Below are 20,113 nucleotides of genomic sequence, written 5' to 3'. Positions count from 1 at the left end.
TACTCACAGAACATTTTAATTGAAAAACAATAATATTCACCTACTTTAACAACCCGTATGATGCACGTAACTGGTACTATTGGAAACTCCACTCACAAACTTCCAGAGATGGGCATCTGACTACCTCACAAGAAACCAATCCATGTGTAGTTAGCAATCTTGGAAGACAGAATATTCATTTGGAGCAAAACGCCCCACCTGTTGGCCCCAGTTCACTTCTCCGGTATGAAGCACAGATTAATTTCTACTCCAGTGATCATCCTCAAAATGTATGAAGGACTGCTATTACAACTGTCAGCACCCTCCTACTCTCCTATCTACCCACACAAGTCTGCTGCATGCAATTTTTACTGGCAGTTCTCATACAGCCTGCTTTCCCTGCTCTCCTACTTATAAGCCCCAGTTAGAGAATATCAATTTTTTACTACCACATCAAAAACTGATAGACACCAAAGAGCCATTAGGAAATGAAGGCATCTTTTCTTTAAAAAAAATCAAAATGACCCTATCATATATAAAAATTCATTAATCAAAATTGAGCCACATCTACCACAATCCACAAAAATAGAAATCGAAGGACTACGGGAAAGAAGAAACAGCCAGGTCACCAATGTCTGCCCCAAATTATCCCAAAGAATCAATCAGAGACAGTTTGCCCTACCTTTAGATCTAGCTGTAATTAGTAACTGACTACACAACAGCCAGCTATAACCTAGGAACTTCCACAGCATACCAGTCAGGGCTTACTGACCCCCTAGAGCACCAAAGTGCCAATGAGGTATCTTTCATAATAACTGAACAGATTTCCTGGTCCTAATAAAACCCCCAAATCTTCTGTTCTTCAAGCACACCAGCTACCAGGCCCATGTACATGTGCCCCAGCACAATCCCAGTTCTTATTCCAAACACAGGCTGCTTTTTTAGAAACTTGTCCCTACATCTTCACTTGACTTTGCCAACAGAAATTAGCCACTTATATGACAAATTTGAATCACAGTTCACGAGCCTCAACACAGCTCTGTAATAGAACGTTTTCTCATTGCACTCTTAATAGTTTTCATGAAGTGATCAGAATTTCTTTTGTGTTAAAGAAAAACAGCCAAAGCTTAAAAAGTCATAGTTTCTAACAATACACACCAGGTTAGACCAATACAATTTCTAAGGCTTGATTCAGGAGAAAACTTGAACTAGAATTCTCAAATGTGAAGTCACCCATGTGTTACAATGAACTCACCCACACCCGGTAAAGTGGAAGCCAAGCATCTTCTCCTAATTTTAACTGTTCTCAGACAACAATCACATGACCACCTACTAGGCAAGCAGCCAGTCATGCTCCAGGTGTGGGGAGAAAAAGAGGTCACCAATACCTGCTCCCACCCCAAACAAATCTTCTACATTAAACTCATTATTTCTAATGCACATATTTTAGGAGTTTAGAAGCCTGCTTACTGTCTTAAACACATTCTGTATTGGAATTTTCCAGCTAAGATCAATGAAATATTGAGTGCTGACTTAATATTTCAGAAAAAATATGTACAAAGAGTGAGGCGTGAGTGTAGGATGTGAAAGTCATCACAGTTGTCATCCAGAAGAGACCAGACTGACAACACAGAATCTTGGGAACACGAGACAGGAGGAAACAGATCACAGGTCAGGACCACTCTCTAGGTTCACACACCTGCCCTAAACACTCAGTGTTCATGAGAGACGAGTGTCAACCTGACCCAGTCCTCCTGAACACCTGACAGGAAATCCATACGCCTAAGTCAAACTGTAGAAAGGTTATTTGTGCAAGACTATGTCCTCGGGTCTTACGCTCAAGCTAAAACAAACTCATTTATCATTTCTTTGTTTTCAAAGTTAAAGGTTGGTGACTTTCCCACTGCTATTGAGACTGTTCATGCCACTTAAAACACAAAGGCAGGCCACATGTGGTGGTGCACACCTTTAATCCTAGCATCTGGGAGGCAGAGGCAAGCTGATTTCTGAGTTCAAGGTCAGTCTGACCTACAAAGTGAGTTTCAGGACAGCCAGGACTACACAGAGAAACCCTGTCTCAAAAAATAAAGGGGAGGGGGGGCCTGGAGGGAGCATAAACAACCCACTTTCCTAAAATGACAGTTGGATCTTGTACTATCTCAAAGTTCTACACCCAACTCACCTGATCATCTTTTGCTGCAAAGACCTTTAGAACTTGATACCCCATAAAGAATCTCCTATGGACCTACAAGAGAGGGAACAGAAATGGTTTTGAAGCAGAATGAGAAATATAAACAGCTGTAAAGTCACACATTGCTAAAAATGTCTGCTCAAAATGTTCTTCCTGATAAACACCAATAGCAACTAGAAACAATATAGTGCTTGAAGCTCAACTCAATGAGCACCTAGTCTATGCCCTGCATTGTTCTACACATTGTGTACTAAAATACAGCAGTGAAAAGGATATAACCAGGCCCTTCAGAAGGCTAGATGGATGTGGAATTAAATACAATGTTCTATCATAGTCCAATGTGATACGGTGTCCTAAGAACATGGAACTGGGCTTGCTCATGTGGATTTCAGGAGAGGCATGCAAACAATGACACCTCAGGCAAGACTCAGAAAGTAGGAATGAATCAAAAGAAAAATCTCAGAGCTGGAGAGGGCTCGGCAGCTAAAAGCACTTGCCGCTCTTACAAAGGGCACCAGGCATGTACATGATGCACATGGGTACATGCAGGAAAATACTCAGACACATAAACATGAATGCATCTTATAAAATAAAAAGAAAAAGAAGGTCTATACACTAGACCCCGGGCAGACATAACAGTGAATTAGCAATTTCAGAGTGACAGGTACTTAGTGTGTGCTCACTGGGACTGCTTTTAGAGTGCAGGGGCACAGTGCAAGGGGAAAGGGAGGAATTGCAGATTAACAAAGACTGTCTCAAAAAACCTCAGGAATAAAGTCCTCAGGAGCAGTGACAAGCCCCTGCTGAACTGCAAAGAGAGCAAAGCACAGAGGCAATTCTTAGCAGGCTGGAGGCAGGGGAACCAGTTCAACAAAATGTACTGCCGGCCCTTGCCCCCTCTTGAAATGCATTAAGGGTCACAGAACTCTACCAATACCTGACTAGAAAATGAATGTTAAAGTTCCTGAAATCACAGCCCCTGCACCCATCTACCCATCTACCAAGATCAATCTCTCACTGTGGAGCTGCAGCTTATTTAGAAAAATGTGTCGTGTGCTGTCCTGGGCAGCATTTCTTCTCTGCATTCTCCTGCACTCTTTCCTCTGAAGCTGAGAAACTAGGAGCATTCTACTGTAACCGCAGCTCACTAAGCTTCAGAGGTGTGAGGTCCATGGAATTCAAATAGCTCTCATTTCAGCTGCCATCTCCTAGAGGAAGACCACTATTCTAAGGTGCACAAGAATAACCCTACAGGTTCCATACAGCATATTCACAGAGATTTACTTACCCTGTTGGAATTTATTCTAAAGTAGTTAATGAGGGTGCTGTAGAGATGGCTCAGCACTTAAGAGCACACACTGCTCTTGCCAAGTGCCTGAGACACCTCTGTCAGGTGTCTCACAACCACCTGCAACTCCAGCTCCTGGGGATCCAATACCTCTGGGCTCCACAGGCACCTGCATTCACATGAATATACCTACACACAGGTGCACACATATACACAATTCAAAATAAAACAAATCTTTTAGAATATATTTATATTTTATGTATACCGGTGTTTTGCCTGAATGTATGCCATTGTGAGGGTGCCAGGTTCTCTGGAACTGGAGTTACAGACAGTTGTGAGCTGCCATGCAGGTGCTAGGAATTAAACCCAGGTCCTCTGGAAGAGCAATCTGTGCTCTTTACCACTGAGCCATCTCTCCAGCCACATAAAAACAATTCCTTAAGAAACAATTAATGCAGCCGGGCACACACTTTTAGTCCCAGCACTTGGGAGGCAGAGGCAGGAGAATCTCTTTGAGTTCGTGGCCAACCTGGTCTACAGAGCTAGTTCCAGGACAGGCTCCAAAGCAATACTGAGAAACCCTGTCTCAAAACAAACAAACAAACAAACAAACGGAAAAAAAAAAGAAAGAAATAGCTAATAGCTAATGCTATCATTTCCTAATGCACCTAAATGACTTTTTCAAAGAACAGCAAGGAATTTGTAGGGAAACTAACAACTAAATTCTTATAATTATATACCCAGAACACCTGACAAGTTGGCAAGAGAACTGAAAAACTGCTTAGTATTTTAAAGTAAACAGAACACACACACACACACACACACACACACACACACACACACACACACACACACACACTCAGTGGTAGTATACTTGGCTAGCAAACAATCAACCACCATTCTCACACAATTCATTCAGAAATGGTGTTTTGTGAACACTGAAGACAGTGAGATTTTATTTAAGATAACTGTTAATCACTAGTCTGTTAAAAGGTGCATATCTGCATTTCGTCATATGCCCCATGGAAAACACCATGTTTACCACCTCGTATCCTCTGGTTAACATAATACATGAAAGCAGGGATGTACAGTGGGCTGTTCAAAAGCATGCTAGTTCATATGGTGAGAGAGCCACTAAATAGTAGCACAGACTTTGGAGTCTCAAAATGCATGTCTACTCCCATTTCACTGTAAGATCTTGGGCTAGTTACATAATGGGGCTAATTTTCAATTTCCTAATCTTAAAAAAAAAAAAAATGCATACCATAGTACATGCCTAAGAGGCTAATAATAACTAAACAAGAATTTTTATCAAAAGCTTACATGTTGGAACACTGTAATTATCCACTGAATAGTAGGTATAATTATAATATTTTCATGATACTCGTCTGAGATGGAACTTTAAAACAACGTTGAGTGTGACCCTGCATGGCTGCTGGGTAAAAAGATCAAACAGCATGTCTAACCCTGTCAAGCCTGGCCTGCCATCGTCTACCTCAGGAAACCTGTGAGACCCTTCTTTCGCCTTGGGAAGCAGGAGGATTCCTCTTTTTGAGATGAACAATCTTTACCCACTTTCTTACACCCAGACTTGAATAAAAGAATTTCTTCCTTCAAAAGTAAAATCAATAAAATAAGATTGATTTAGAAGTTAAAAATTGACCTAGAAAGCACTTAAGTATTTAAAAGTAAAATATGAAGCTAATGAAAGTATTTTAAAAAGAAAAGTGTTTTTATTTTTTTGGCTCTGTTCTCTGCTTTTCTTTGTTAGGCCCTCACTTCCAGCCTGGCACAGGTGATTTCAGGGTTTGCGGCTCTGACTTATACTAGCAGGTGTTTGGGGTAGGGCTTGTCTGTCCATCTAGACGCAGGCAGAAAGGGCAGTTTTGGTCAGATGTGCTGACACCCATTGCTAATCCCAGCAACTGGGAGGCAAAAGCAGACAGATCTCTGTGAGCTTGAGGCCAGCCAGGAATACATTGTGAAACCTGTCTCAAAAAAAAGGAGAGGGCTAGAGAGATGGGTCAGCAGCTAAGAGTACTGACTGCTCTTCCAGAGGACCCAGGTTCAATCCCCAGCACCTGCATGGCAGCTCACTATCTCTAACTCCAGTTCCAGTGATCTAGCACCCTCTTCTGGCTTCTGCAGCCACTGCATGCTCATGGTACACAGCTGAACATGCAGGCCAAATATTCTTGCACCTTAAAATAAAAAATAAAAATAGATCGTTTTTTTAAGAGGGGAGACAATTTCTACAAATTGGTCTAAATAAGGTTAGTTTCACTCAATATTAATAAGCATTACCACTAATAATCATAAATTTTAACATATACTTTGCAATGTAAATAATTTTACTTTAAAGAAATGTTAGGGTCTCTGAACTTCCAAAAAATATTTATTCTTAGTACATTTCATTTCAGTCATTCTTAGAGTTGTTTGTTTGTTTTGCCATTTTGAGACAGGGTTTCTCTGAGTAACAGCGCTGGCTATACTGGAACTCACTCTGTAAACCAGGCTAGCCTTAAACTCAGAGCTCCACCTACCTCTGCCTTCGGAGGGCTGGGAATAAAGGCGTGTGCCATCATGCCTGACTCATTCTTAGAGACTTTAAATAAGTTTGCCCACTTTTTGGCTTATGGAAGTTTGTTTGTATTTTAAAGAGAGAAAGTGTGTGTGTGTGTGTGTGTGTGTGTGTGTGCCATGTGTGTGCAGGTGCTCCTGGACATCAGAAGAGGGTGCCAGACACCCACGAATTGGAATAACAGGCAATTGTCATGGTGCTGGGAACCAAATTCTGGTCCTCAGACCTAGTTGTTCATGTTCTTAACTACTGAGCCATGTCTCCAGGCCTTGGCTTATGAGTTTTGAAAATACTTATGAAAAATTAACCTAACACTAAAAATGCATAAGGCTTGTGTGTTAGAGCGACACAAAGAATTTCAAATTTAGACTACTGGATGCTATTTATTTTCATTATAATTCCCACATGAGTTCTCCAATAAAATCTCTTCATCCCTAGGGAGACATACAACATACACATACAAAGATAATATTTGCTGGGCAGTGGTGGTTCACACCTTTGATCCCAGCACTCAGGAGGCAGAGGCAGGTAGATCTCTGAGTTGGAGGCCAGCCTGGTCTACAGAGTGAGTTCCAGGATAGTCAGTGCTACACAGAGAAACCCTATCTTGAACATTTTTTTAAATAGGTAATATTTATACTTATTAGCTATGATTCATCATTTTTCAGTCAACCCCAAGAACAGTGAACCTAGACCTCTAGGAATCTCTGGAGAGTATGTGGGACCGCATGGCAAGCGGTAGCACTTACCATTGTGTTTACTTTGTGTATCTGCACTTTGGTACCTAAAAGTCCTGTGACTCACAGGTAAGGTGTACATCCTAAAACCCTACACCAGAAACTGAGGAGGTGTCCAACATAAACCAATGACATCCTGGATTGGAGAGATGGAATGGCTAAGAGCACATCCCTCCCTTCCAGAGGAACTGATTTCATTCCCAGCATCCATGTCAAGGGGCTCACAACTGCCTGTAACTCCAGCTCCAGGGGGACCTAACCCCTCTCCCCTCCTCAAGCACATGCACTCACAATGCATGTGCCCACACGCAGCCACTAGACATACACATTAATAGAAAGCAAATTTTTAAAGATATATATTAAAGATAAATGATATCCAAAGCCCAGGTAGAGTCCATACACACACCAGTTTGAGTAAGCCACACAACTGCAAATTACTGGGTGGTGAGACAGTGGCTTAGTGAATGTGGTCTTCAGATTTATGTCAAGCCTCTACATCTTGGTTTTTCTTTTTCAAATATCAAAGACAAAGGGGCTGGGAGACAGTTTAAACAGCAAACACGAAGACATGAGTTCAATCCCCAGAAGCCATAGTTTTTAAAAGCCTGCTGTGGCAGCAAGTGCTTGTAATATTCGCACAGGTGAGGCAGACATAGCAGATCCCCGGGGCTCACTGGCCAGCCAGCCAAGCCAACTTGGCAAGCGCCAGGACACTGAAAGACCCTATTCCAAAAAATCACTGGGCAGCGCCCAAGGAATGAACACCTGAGGTCATCCTCTCACATGGAAATGTACATCCATACCCACACACAAATTAAAATTTTCAATAAAAAAAAAATGGCAACACTCATCCCCAAACTACATTTCAGAAGACTGAATGGGAAATGAGTACGAATTGTAAATAAAATAGCCAATCAAAAGCTCAAGGCATGCACTTTGTTCACAACTGCAGAATAATTGCTGTACCTGAGAAGATCTACAGAATCCCAAAACAGAGAAGCACTTCCCCTCCGATTTATATTTCATTTGCTCCTCATCCACTTTAGAAAAGGGAATTATATCGCTTCCATAGCGGAACCCTGGAGAAGGAGAGCAGAACATCTGTTAGGCATATGGGACCTGAAATGGGCTCTCTACATACATCAACAATACACACGCTCCAGGGCCGGTCTCTGCTTTCTACTCCCTAGAATCAAATGATTGCCCCTGTGATCAAAAGGGGTAAAGCAGAGGCAGAAACAAACCACATACCCCATATACAGACTATTAAAATCTAATTACAATTCTTAAGTAGTGTCTTCTGCAGTCTAGTTACCTTAATGATTACCCAGCCCAGAAGACTGTAGCAAACACAGCACATTAGTTATCCTCCAAAGACAGCCGTGTTGACTACAGTACAAGTTTGAGCTGTAAACATAATCAAAGCACATTTACTCAGAAATCCAGAGATCCAGAGAAAATAGCCCATCGAAAATCTTCAGAACAAAATGTCCAAAAACACATGCTGGAAACAGACAAAACTTCAGCCATCTAATAGAAGCCAAAACTCTACTTAAAAGCATCCATTGACAAGTTCTGTGCTTTTGTATGTTTGAATTTATTTTATTACTGGAGTTTGGTTGTATTTATTTGCAATGTCTTATGTTGGAGAAATATGGGCTCGTATGCCCCAACACACACACACAAAGTGAAAATAAAGACAAACCCCTAACCTTGATCTATAGCATCTGCTCTCTGGAAGACTGTGCTCCTACCCAGGCTCTTTTCAGTGTGACTGCAAGAGGAACCATCAAAACCCAAGAACTCCATGGTGGGAGTCCAAGAGCAGATTCTGTGATTTGGGGTCTATTTGTTCCCAATAGGCTGCCAGGGTCATATATTTAATTTATAAAAATTCTGTTTTCATGCATGTGTTTTCTAAAAAGAAGACAACAAATTCAAAAATTCCGATACAAAAGTCAACAGGAAAACAAATGACACATGGTCAAGAGTTTTTCCTTTTTTTCCCCTGTCACTTGTGTGCAGGTAGGGGGAAGGGTACGCACGTGTGTGCTCACTTGTGAGTGTAGGTAGAGATCAACTTCACACATCTTCCTCTATCATTCTCTACCTTACTTTTGAGCCAGGAGCTCTCCATCTCAGCAGTTTCAGCAAGGCGGACTGGCTAGTGCCCCTGGCCCACCTCTCCAGCACTCTTAGAGGTAACACTGCCGTGCCTGGCTTTTTTCTTGTTGTTGTTGTTGTTGTTGTTTGTTTTTTATTTTTTGAGAGTAGCTCTGACTGTCCTGGAACTCGCTCTGTAGACCAGGTTGGTCTTGAACTCACAGAGATCCACCTGCCTCTGTCACCCGAGTGCTGGGATTAAAGATGTGTGCTACCACATCCAGTGCATGCCTGGTTTATTTTGTTGTTGTTTTTGCCTTATCTTGTGTAATAGCCCTGGCTGTCCTAAAACTCCTTTGTAGACCAGGCTGACCTCAGACTCACAGAGACCTGCCACCATGCCCAGCATCATGCCTGGTTTTTATGTGGGTGCTGGGGATGCTTGCACAGCATGCCCTTTATTCATCAAGCCATCTCCCAGACACTAAACCAAGTATTTTTCTAACCTTTTCTTGTCATCAATCATTTTCTTATTTAAATTAACAGTATCTTTAAAATGCTTATTAAAACTTTTCTAGTTTCTCTACTTAAAGTGCAAATGACATTTCTACAAGGCAAAGAGCACAGAACAGACTCTAACATATAAACATAATCTTTGGCCCACATGTGTCTACTAGTTTCTCCCAAGTATTAGTGAGTAGACAAAGGTGGTCACAGGAAAGTGATGGGTAACTGAAAGGGGGTAAATGGGAACAGAGGAACTTCTATATGACTCAGTGTCTAACACTTCCCCTTCAATTTCTGTCCCCATAAAAATCTTTTTGTCCCAGATAATAAGAGCTTTCTTGCAACAACTCAAAGAACTGGTCCCCTCACCTCTCATCCCTCCTATTTCTAACCCAGCTGTCACACTAATCTCTGTAATAGAACATCTCTAAACACTATAGATGCATACATGTCCCCATGTATGGCTCCATTTGCTTTTAAAATCATACATAAACTCTGAGTCTGTTACTCAAAGCCCTGTATTGGTCCTAGTGCTGAACAGTACGGAGGAACACAGCCCTGGAGGAGCTCAGCCCTGGAGGAGCACAGCTCTAGGTTTAGTTCTGTGCACTGCTAGCTGTGTGGCTTTGCATGTGCTAATGAGTATCTTTCAACTTCGCTCCTTCTGCTGCCCAATCTCCATTGTCTTGGATGGGATTTGGAATCACCATGGAGACAAACCTCTGGATGTACCTGTAACACTGGGTTAACTGAGGTAGGAAGACCCACCCTGAATGCAGGTGGCACTATCTCATGGGTGGGGTCCAGAACTGAACAAAAGGGAAAAAATGAGCTTCCTGAGAGCAGGCGCAACTTGAGCCAGTGACCTCCCATTCCTGCCACCATCCCTTTCCTGCCCAACAGACTGTTCCCGCAAACCCTCAAGCCAAAATAAAACCCTTTCTTGTCTTATGTTGCTTTATCGTGTATTTTGTCACGGCCATAAGAAAAGGAACTATGATAGCCTTATGTGTAAAATAGAAATAGCAAGAGTGTCTGCTTCATTAGGTTGTGACAATGAAGAGAGAAAATACAGGCTGCCACTTAAGACACACCAGCATCCCTCTGGGCTTGGCCTGTGCCCCTCATGGTCCTCCTCCCACCAAGAGCCAGTCCTTACATTAGGATAGAGGGATCAGCTAATGATGAGACTGTGACTCCAGCTCAACTACAATTCTAAATTCACATTCTGTGCTATACTACTATATTCAAACAAGTAATAGATATTGTCAAGTATTAATTACATCCTGTATATAATTCTATCTACTACCAGCTTCAAACTATCCCACTCACTCACACTTAAATACATGCAGTAAGAAAGAGGCCATACGTGACACTTCTTTCCAGGATTGGGAAATTAAAACTATACTAAGCGTGCACTACCTGGTAATAAGTTGATCTAAGCACCCGGCTGCCATCTTAAGCACCATTTGGCAAATGAGGATTTGAGCTCTTGAATATTCAGATATTCTCACCTAGTTTCCAAGTTCTCTGGATAAAGATGTCATCTAAACATCATACTATTTAACCCAACAGTTGGTTGGAGTATATTTAGCACAACTTTAAAGAGCCTAGTGTGTATAAACCATGACAACAATCACAATACTTTTCCCATATACATACATACATATACATACATACATATACATATACATATACATATACATATACATATACATATACATACATATACCTGGTAGGATATAAAACCTGAAATGGGCACTTGGAAGAATGAGGAGAAAGCTGATTCAGTCCCTTCATTATGTAAGCATCCTCCTAGCTAGGGAATCTCCATTAAAATAAAGCCAAGTCCTAAGTCATGTCACTTAACACTTGAATTTGGAAGGAACAAATACGAACCTCTTCCCTAAGAGCCATGTTGCCCAAGGCTCCCTGACCCCTGGCCTACAGGACCCACCAGTGTCTACTGTTGCCTCAGCTGCACCTCTGTAACTAAAGAATTATGTGCAGGTGAACAGCCCAGGCTGCCTCCCAGCACCCTGAAGAGAGTCTTTGTTGGGCAAAATTACAGATGCTTGTTAGCATACCTTGAATAATGTCCTCTTTGGAAACTTCAGTTTCATCATCGTCATTTAAGCAATAGACAGTTTCTTTTTTAATATCTTCCTTCTTTAGGGTTCTTGCATCCACAACCATCCAGCTCTTTTTAACTCTCTCCGGTACGATCTATTTTCAAATGATAGTGAAAGGAAGAACAAAGAGGGACAAGATGTGACTGACAGAAAAATCTAAAATACTCTCTGGATTACTCAAGCTGCACAGTATTTAGCCTCTCTTTTCCTATCATGTAGATTTTAGTTTATTTTAAGGGGATAACCTTTTTTTAAATTCTTTATTTAATATTTTTTTCTTATTTTACATATCAATCCCAGTTCCCTTTCCCTCCCATCCTTCCACCCCGCCCCCCAGACCTCCCCTTCCCATTCCCCATCCACTCCCCAGAGAGGGTGAGACCTTCCATGAGGGATCATTAAAGTCTGTCAAATCATCTGGGGTAGGGCCTCTATATTCCCCTTTTCTCCTTTGGTAATCTACAGTCACATATTAATTTTCTATAGAAAACCCCACATTGCCTAATAAAGAAGGACCATACATTTTACCATAGTCAGGAAGAAAGGGAGAAGTCAAAAAAGTAAACAGAAAAATGAGAGAACATATACTCATCCCTAGTCACACTCTTTGGCCTTGACAGAAACCAAAATAACTCAAAATTACCTCCATGGTTCTCACGATGTGTTTGGGAATTAAGTTCTTCAACATACAAAAATATGTCTGTATATTTACTTCTCAGATTTAATTATATTTTTAGCATATACTTAAAGAGGGGGAGAAGGCAAAGAAGCTCCTGGTGAAGCATAAATCAGATTTCTACTCAGATTGGAATTTAAATAATCACCAAAGGCAACTCACTTTTGAAAGTAGACTATAACGTACAAACGCATGCAGTGACCCACAATCTGACACTAAGGAGTCATTCTGCAGATGCTGTCACCACTGGATCCCTAGTAACAGAATTAGGTATGACATGTCTTCAAACCTCTACACATAACTCTGGTGCATTATCGGCACCCCTGCTATGTTACACAGTGACAAGTTCATCTAGCACATTGTCTCTCTCCTAAAAGAAAAGGAGACAAAGGCCTGAGTTCCTGGCTAACAATCAATTATCTACTCAGCAAAAGACAAGGAGGGAATCAAGCCACATTATAAACATCTTCAAACTTCTCCTCGAACGCCTTTTAGATGAGAAGCTAAACGGAGATTAAGTCAAAAGGGAGAGCAGCTACAGAGGCAGTAATTATACACTGAATAACTCACCCATGAATTATCAGCGTCTTACATAAGCGTATTTATCTGCCTGGCAACAGTGCTTTAAAAAAAAAAAAATATGCATTTACTACCTACCGATTTATAGGCTACAATCTGTATAGACAAATTGGGGCCGATGGTCAGCTGGCAGGGCCAGGGCATGGAGCGCCTCTCAATCTTCTTAAAGACACACAGCTGCTGTAGACTCTCACTTAATAAAGGAAAGCACGTAATGAAAGACACAATTTTCAAATGTTAATTTGGACTACATGGTTTACTTATTTTACTAGAATGAGAAGTGAGCTGCTGTTGATTATAAAGAAAGAAACCTCAGGGGTTTCTTTCCCCACCTGTGGTGGGGAAGGAGCCAGAGACAGTGAGCTGGCTTGGGAGGTAGCAGAGCTCGAATCACTTGCTTGACAGGAGAAAAGGAACTGCCCTGCCCTCCCCTGGTCAATCACTTCTCTCAACTGTGCCGGTGATTCTCAACGTTTATGGAGAACCAAGCACACCATTGAGGATATGAGAAAAGCACGGGCATGGTCACTACGAGTCTGCACACAATGTAAGGTGCTCACCAACTCCCAGAAAACAGCAGACAGGAGGAGGAGAGCCCCGGCTCTGGAGAATCAAAGGAAGGGCACCAGGCTACAGCATCACTGCTCATACTTCATTAGTTAATGCCAATTCCCCTAAATAAAAGACACGATGTTTTACAGGCACACAACACAGAGAGTTACATAAAGACTACCCAGGAGATAAAGCAATCAGTGGTCTGTTTGGCCTTTATGCAAAGTAGATAACTACATTTTTTAACGGTAAGAAGGGCCAGAAGAAGATAAGTGTAATGAAGAGTGATGCTTCATTTAAATAAAGGTGAAATTCAAGTCTGGTTTGATCTGTCCCTAATCTAACACAACATAAGACTATAGGAGAGGTAGAATTTGTGGTATTCACTAAGATAAAGAGCAAAGGAATTAATGGTCTAATAATCCAGCCCTTATGATTGGTGTCCATGGGACAGATGAAAAAAGAATCTACAATTGGTGAGAGCTACCTTACATGACCTACATAGTTAGAGTCAGAGAGATGTCAACAGACTCCAGTCCTCACAACCATCTTACATCAAGCACAAGTTGTCCTGCCTGAATACCTGCTTTTGAAGTTCACCATAACCAAAGACATCAGGTTTGTGAAGAATGAGTATGTCTGCACCAGATCTAATCTGTCTCATGAGACATTATTAGTCCATCCAAGACAACATGAGGTAAGGGATTCTGTACCAGGGATTTTTTTTTTAATTTTTTTTATATAAAAATAATTTCCCACAGCCAGTGCTGTCTCTTTTTCTCAAGCCCTTATTCCTTACAATTAAAACTTTTGCCTGAAAGTTCACTCTCTAGTCTTGGTTTTTATTTCTATAATCACCAGGACAATGACCATATATGTACAATATCAGAGAAACTGAATTTGAAAAAAATCCACTTAATCACAATTAACTTAAATAAGAACAGTCATTATAGGCCCTGCAGTGTTGGTGCATGCCTTTAATCCCAGCACTTGGGAGGCAGAGGCAGGTGTTTCTGTGAGTTCAAAACCAGCCTGGTCTACAAGAGCTAGTGCCAGGACAGCCTCCAAAACCACAAAAAAAAAAAAAAAAAAAAAAAAAAGCCCCCAAGTAGTTTAAAGTATTAAAACATTCATAATCAGGCCAGGCATTGGTGGTGCGTGCCTTTAATTCCAGCATGTGGGATGCAGAGGCAGGCAGATCTCTGTGAGTTCAAGGATAGACTGGTCTACAAATTGAGTTCAAGGACAGGCTCCAAAGCAACACAAAGAAACCCTATCTCAGAAAACAAAAAACAAAAACAAACAAAACAACAGGCATAGTCAATAATTTATCTGCTTGCTAGGGGAGAAGGAGATACTTTAAAAATTAGTGGATTTATACTGGCTCATAACACATTACCTTAAGGTATGTATTCCCAAAGTTCAGAGAGAGACAACACATCTGCACACAGTGTGACAAGAACACATACTATGTCAAGATATTTCATTTATAGGATTCCTCACTAATTCCTTTGGTGACCCTTGGGAATTACAATTCCATTCCACTTTGCCAATAATTTCAAGGGTTTCCATATTTACAAAATTATGATATATTTCTTGTTAATTACAGATATCCAGAAATTCTTAAAAATTGTAGCTGAGAATAAAACAGCAGATGCAGACTTTTGCTGACTACTTCAATTGAGAACTTTGTTTCCACTCCTGAATTTCATGTACCTACATATGAATGGAGTTATTTCCTACACAAAGGCAGCATGAGCCCCAATACTCTGAGTCCACACAAGCCAGACTTCTTGGCAAACTACCAAAAAGACACCTTTGCCAAGTTTGACTCCTCATACACACAACAGTAGATACAATAAAAACCTTCCCAGAGTCTCTGCTCAAAGTAAGTGTGTATCCAACTATAACCAAGAACAAGACGGATAAGAGATGGTCTCTCCCACAGTATCTATGGACAGATAAATAAAGCAATTTCCTTTATTGTTAAATGGTACTTCAGGGATTTCACTCTTTAAAAAGAAATCATTTGCCTTTCCAACATCAAGGTGGATACTTTTCCTTCATGATGACAACATGTAACAACACTGGCTATGAGTTCTTTACATTTTTGAACTTGGGCTCATAAATATATATGAGAGAGGTTTTGTTGTAACAGGACTTGGTCAAACTATTTACTGATCTAAAGCAGCGATTCTCAACCTGTGGGTCAAGACACCTTTGGGGTCGAACAACCCTCTCACAGGGGGCACATGTCAGATATTTACATTCATAACAGATTCATAACAATAGTAAAATTATGAAGTAGCAACAAAATAATTTTGTGGCTGGGGGTGACCACTACATGAGAAACTCTATTAAAGGGGTCACAGCATTAGGAAGGTTGAGAACCAGTGACCCAAGGTTAAAAAAAAAAAAAGAAGCCTCAAATCAAAAACCATATTATACCCTCCCATGATGCTCTCTAAAATTAGTATCAAAAAGTAAAGGAGCACTGACAGTCTCAGATATAACACCATTTTTCATAATCAAAAATGGTTCTTGCTGGTACAGCCACTATGGAAATCAGTGTGGAGAATAAGAACAATGTGGCTACACCCCTCCTAGGCATCCACCCAAAGGACTGTACACCCTACACCCTACCATGGAGATACTTGGACATCCGTGTTACTTCTGTTTTATTCACAATGGTAAGAAACCAGCTGAGATGTCCATCAACTTATGAATGGCTAATGAAAACATAGCACACACACACACAACAGAATTTTATTCAGCTTTAAAGAAAAAGGAAATTATAAAATCTCCATGAAAATGGACAGAATTGAAAAATATATTAAGTGAGATAACTCCGGCCATGAAAGATAAATAATATATATTCTCTCACAGATGGATCCTGGCTTCTCATTTTTATATGTATATTTATGTAGGAAATGAGTTTACAGAGCCTGGGAACCAGAAAGGGCCCATGAGAGAGGGGTAAAAAGAGGCCTCAATTCTGTGTGTGTGTGTGTGTGTGTACATGTCATGTATAACAGAACATATAATACGAAACTGGAAAGAAGAATGGTAAAGGTGGAAATGTTTCAGTAGAGATGGGGGGCTAGGACATGGGACAGTCAACCCAAATTAAGGATGTATGAAAAAGCTGTAAGGAGGCTAAAGAGTTGATGTCTCAGGCATTACGAATACTGGCTGCTCTTGCAGAGACCCTGGTTCGATTCACAGAACCCACATGGTGGCTTAGTATCATTTGTAATTCTAGCTCGAGGTGATCTAATGCTTCTTCTGACTTCTGTGAGCAATGGGCACAAATGTGGACCCATGTATATATATCCAGGCAAAACACTCATATAAACAAAGCAAAAATATTTTTTTTCTAAATCTTTCTAAACCATAAGGAAGCCTGCTGCTCTGTCTTATGTGAGTGATAGAGCTGTCCCAGAAGTCACAAGTTACTAACTGAAAATCCCAGGGACAGGTTACCTCCTTATGAATTATTGGTAAAATTAACCCGAGATCCCCTGAAACAATAGGGGTATTGCCACTACTGTTTGTTGCACAACAGAACTATGTGGAAAGACTATTGCAGAAGGTACCGTGCGCTTTGGCTGCAGAACACAGAGAAAGGAAGCCAGAGCTGAGTGTGAAGCTTGTGCTCTGCTACATAGCTTGCCCAATGCTGGAAGGTCTATGCAGACTGCTGGGGTAAACAGACTTCAACAGAGTTACTCAGTCCACTGCATGGACACTGTGTACTGTAATACTGACTTGACAGTAGCATAACTATTATGGTGACCAACCCCTCCATGCTTAAATTTAAAGTCAACTCCACGGGAGAAAAGCCATGGTTAGTACTTGAAACCTGGTCAAGAGCCTATGGCTATGGAGGTCATAGACCCTAGTGAAAAAGCTATTACGATTTTGCTAAATAAACATGATGTCCCCCTCAAGCTGTCTTTTTAAAGAGTTGTTTATCTATGACTGCATCTGTGTCTGGGTACATGCACATGAGTGCACCTGCCCTCAGAGGTCAGAGGCATCTCTGGAGCTGGAGTTCAGATGGTTACAGGTGAGCTGCCCAACATGGATGTTGAGAACTAAACTCAGACCTCTCTCTGGAAGACCAGGGAGCACCCTTTGAGCAATCTCTCCAGGCCCTTTAAATTGTCTTCTTAACATTTATGTTTTATGGCTGTGGACTGGTGGTGCTATGTCCGCTTTGGTCAGGGAATCTCTCTTTGTAGTAGGTGGCAATTACTACAGGTAAGACTGTAGCTGGTAGAGTGCTAAGCGTAAGTGCTTGTTGAATGCTCTACCCTAAATGGGACAGGCTCAGGGAACACTGCAGAAGGGGGTCATTAAAAAACATAAAAGCCAGAGGAAGGGAGAATGTTGTCTTCCAGTCATACAAGACCAGGCCTGCCAACGCTGTATCGTGGGGTGGGGAGGGGCTCGCACACTCCAGCCCTCCCTGAAGATCTACAGGAAGGGAGATATTCTCTTTTTAGTGGAGTAAAGAATAAAGACATTTTCTTCACTAGTAAGTTGGTCATTTGCCTATAAGTAACAGTCCTCAATGGGTACCCTCATTGGGTCACAAAAAGAGAGACAGAGACATGAAAGTAGAAGGGAGATGCCGGGGAAAGGAGAAGGATCAGCAGGAGTGGGAGGACAAGGACAAAAGAGGGTAATGGGAGTGAATATGATCAAAAGACATAATGTTCCTGAATGCCACAGACACAATGAAAACAAAAGAGTCAATACATACTAACAAAGGAACTTAAAAATAAAAACGAGGGGTTTGTAAATACATGAAAAGAGTGGCCCAGGAAATGTGGCTCAATAGAGATGGAATCTACTCCTTCTCCAAGGCATCTATCCCAAACTTCAGTGACACATATCTGGAAATGAGAACCCTGTGCAAACCATACAAACTAATAAAAGGGAGATTAAGGGTGAGCTTGTGGCTTCTTTAATAAAATTCAGAACACTTATTAAAGAATGACTGCTAAGTCGAGAATGGCTCCGAAAAAAGAAAGGCATCGGGAAGAGCTCTGAAAAAGAAATCCGTGTGGGAAGATTAAAAGTTGCCACCAGTGTCTCCATGCCCTACCTGAAGGAATAAATCTCCTCCAGCCCATCTTCACCTTCTAAAGACACCATCATCCTCTGTACCATGTGGATGCCTTCCTTTTGCTGCTCAGTAATTCCTTTTTTAGGAAAGGAAGGTCCATGGTGGTCCAAACCCAAGTCACAATCTCCTCCGTCCTCAGCCTCATGGTTCTTGCTGATTGGAAAAGGCAGGCTGTCAGGAAAGATAACCAGTAAAGAAGGTAAGTTTGGGTTCCAAATCTGGATTCCAACCCTGTGACTGTCACTACATATGAGGAAGATGCCTGCCTGTCAATCTTACACAGCTCCATAATTTTATCTGTCAATTGACATGTAGCTACCTGAGAAGTATTTCAGCTTTAAAAAGCTGACACTTCTTGGATATGGTAAAAAGGGGAAACTGGCTGACACACCCAAATAACTGAAAAGGCAGGGCTCTCTGGGTGGCCGAGCCCTTCACTGCCTCTCCCACTTCACGCCATCTTCCTGGTATTGGTTACTCTCTCAGAATGGCCTCTTCCACACTGCTGTACTATGGTCTGTGCCCCCCAAACTTCTTTTATTGAAATGTAAGTATTAGGAGGGGGGCAGACAGCAGTTGACTATCATGATGGTGGAACCCTGAGCTTTATTATGCAAGGGACCAGAGACAGTGCCTTTTGACCTTTTCTGTCCTTTCTGTCATGTGACAGTCACAGTATCCTCTCGGGAGCAGACATCTCCCCTCAAACACCAAATCTGTATTGGCACTATGAACTCAGACTGCCTTCCTCCAGACCTCTGAGATGAAATTATCTGTTTATAAATTACCTCACCTGTATTATCCCAGCAACAGGAATCGACTGTTACCCATGTTACCCAACTCTACTATCTACAAAAGACTCAGTGTTTAACCCTCTGATTTCAAACCTCTAAAACTATCAGGAATCAACAGTCTGAAGGAGAGACTTAGAAGAGCTCACTGAAGGTCACTAAAGCCAAAGGTTAGAGTTCAGGAGGAAATGCTTAATAGAGCAAGTCCAGGCAATATACTAAGCACACCGGAGTGCAGGGGAGGTTACCAATGATCCCTCAGGGCTCCTGGGGATAGAGTATGAAGCTGAGGGTGTAGCTCAGTGATAGAGTGGTTTGCCTTGCATGCATAAGGCCCTGAATCTAACCACAACAGAGGTAGATGAATCTCTGAGTTCAAGGCCAGCCTGGCCTACAAAGCAAGTTCCAGGATGGCTAGAGAGACCCCATCTCGAAAAACGAAAACAAGAAAAAAATAATCTTATACAGAAATCAGAATATTTGCCTGACAAAAGCAAAGCCCAATTCCATTATGTTTCTCTCTAGTTATTTGCTTGAAATGAGGCTAACTCTAGGTTAGGATCAGAAATCATAAAACATATTAATAACCTGAGGCTAAGGAGATGGCTCAGCTGTTAAGAGCACTTGTTGCTCTGCAGAGGACCCAGGTTTGGTTCTCAGCATCCACATGGAGGCTTACAACCATATGTAACTCCAGTTCCAGGGACCCAATATGCTGCTCTGGTCTCCACAGGCACCAGGCACACTTGTAGAACATGAACATACATGCAAACAAGACACCCAGACATAGAATATAAAAAATAAGTTTAAAACATATTAAATAATCAGTCCAAATGGAAACTGGAAAACCACCCAAATACATG

General features: G+C 41.4%; 1 protein-coding gene across 1 annotated transcript in view; it reads right to left on the bottom strand.

Moving 5' to 3' along the window:
• Positions 1–20,113, bottom strand: part of Xrcc5 (X-ray repair cross complementing 5) — an 83,944-nt gene that overhangs the window by 54,633 nt on the left and 9,198 nt on the right. Inside the window, exons 6-10 of the mRNA XM_051190434.1 lie at positions 18,439–18,630; positions 12,852–12,966; positions 11,474–11,612; positions 7,743–7,855; positions 2,162–2,224 (exon numbers count right to left, since the gene is read on the bottom strand). Of these exons, the coding sequence (XP_051046391.1) occupies positions 2,162–2,224; positions 7,743–7,855; positions 11,474–11,612; positions 12,852–12,966; positions 18,439–18,630 (622 nt within the window). The remainder of the gene's footprint in view (positions 1–2,161; positions 2,225–7,742; positions 7,856–11,473; positions 11,613–12,851; positions 12,967–18,438; positions 18,631–20,113) is intronic.

Source organism: Phodopus roborovskii, unplaced genomic scaffold (genome assembly GCF_943737965.1).
Source record: "Phodopus roborovskii unplaced genomic scaffold, PHOROB, whole genome shotgun sequence".
In the NCBI taxonomy this organism is placed as follows: domain Eukaryota; kingdom Metazoa; phylum Chordata; class Mammalia; order Rodentia; family Cricetidae; genus Phodopus; species Phodopus roborovskii.
Note: the sequence above shows the minus strand (reverse complement) of the source record. Positions and strands in the feature narration are given on the sequence as shown.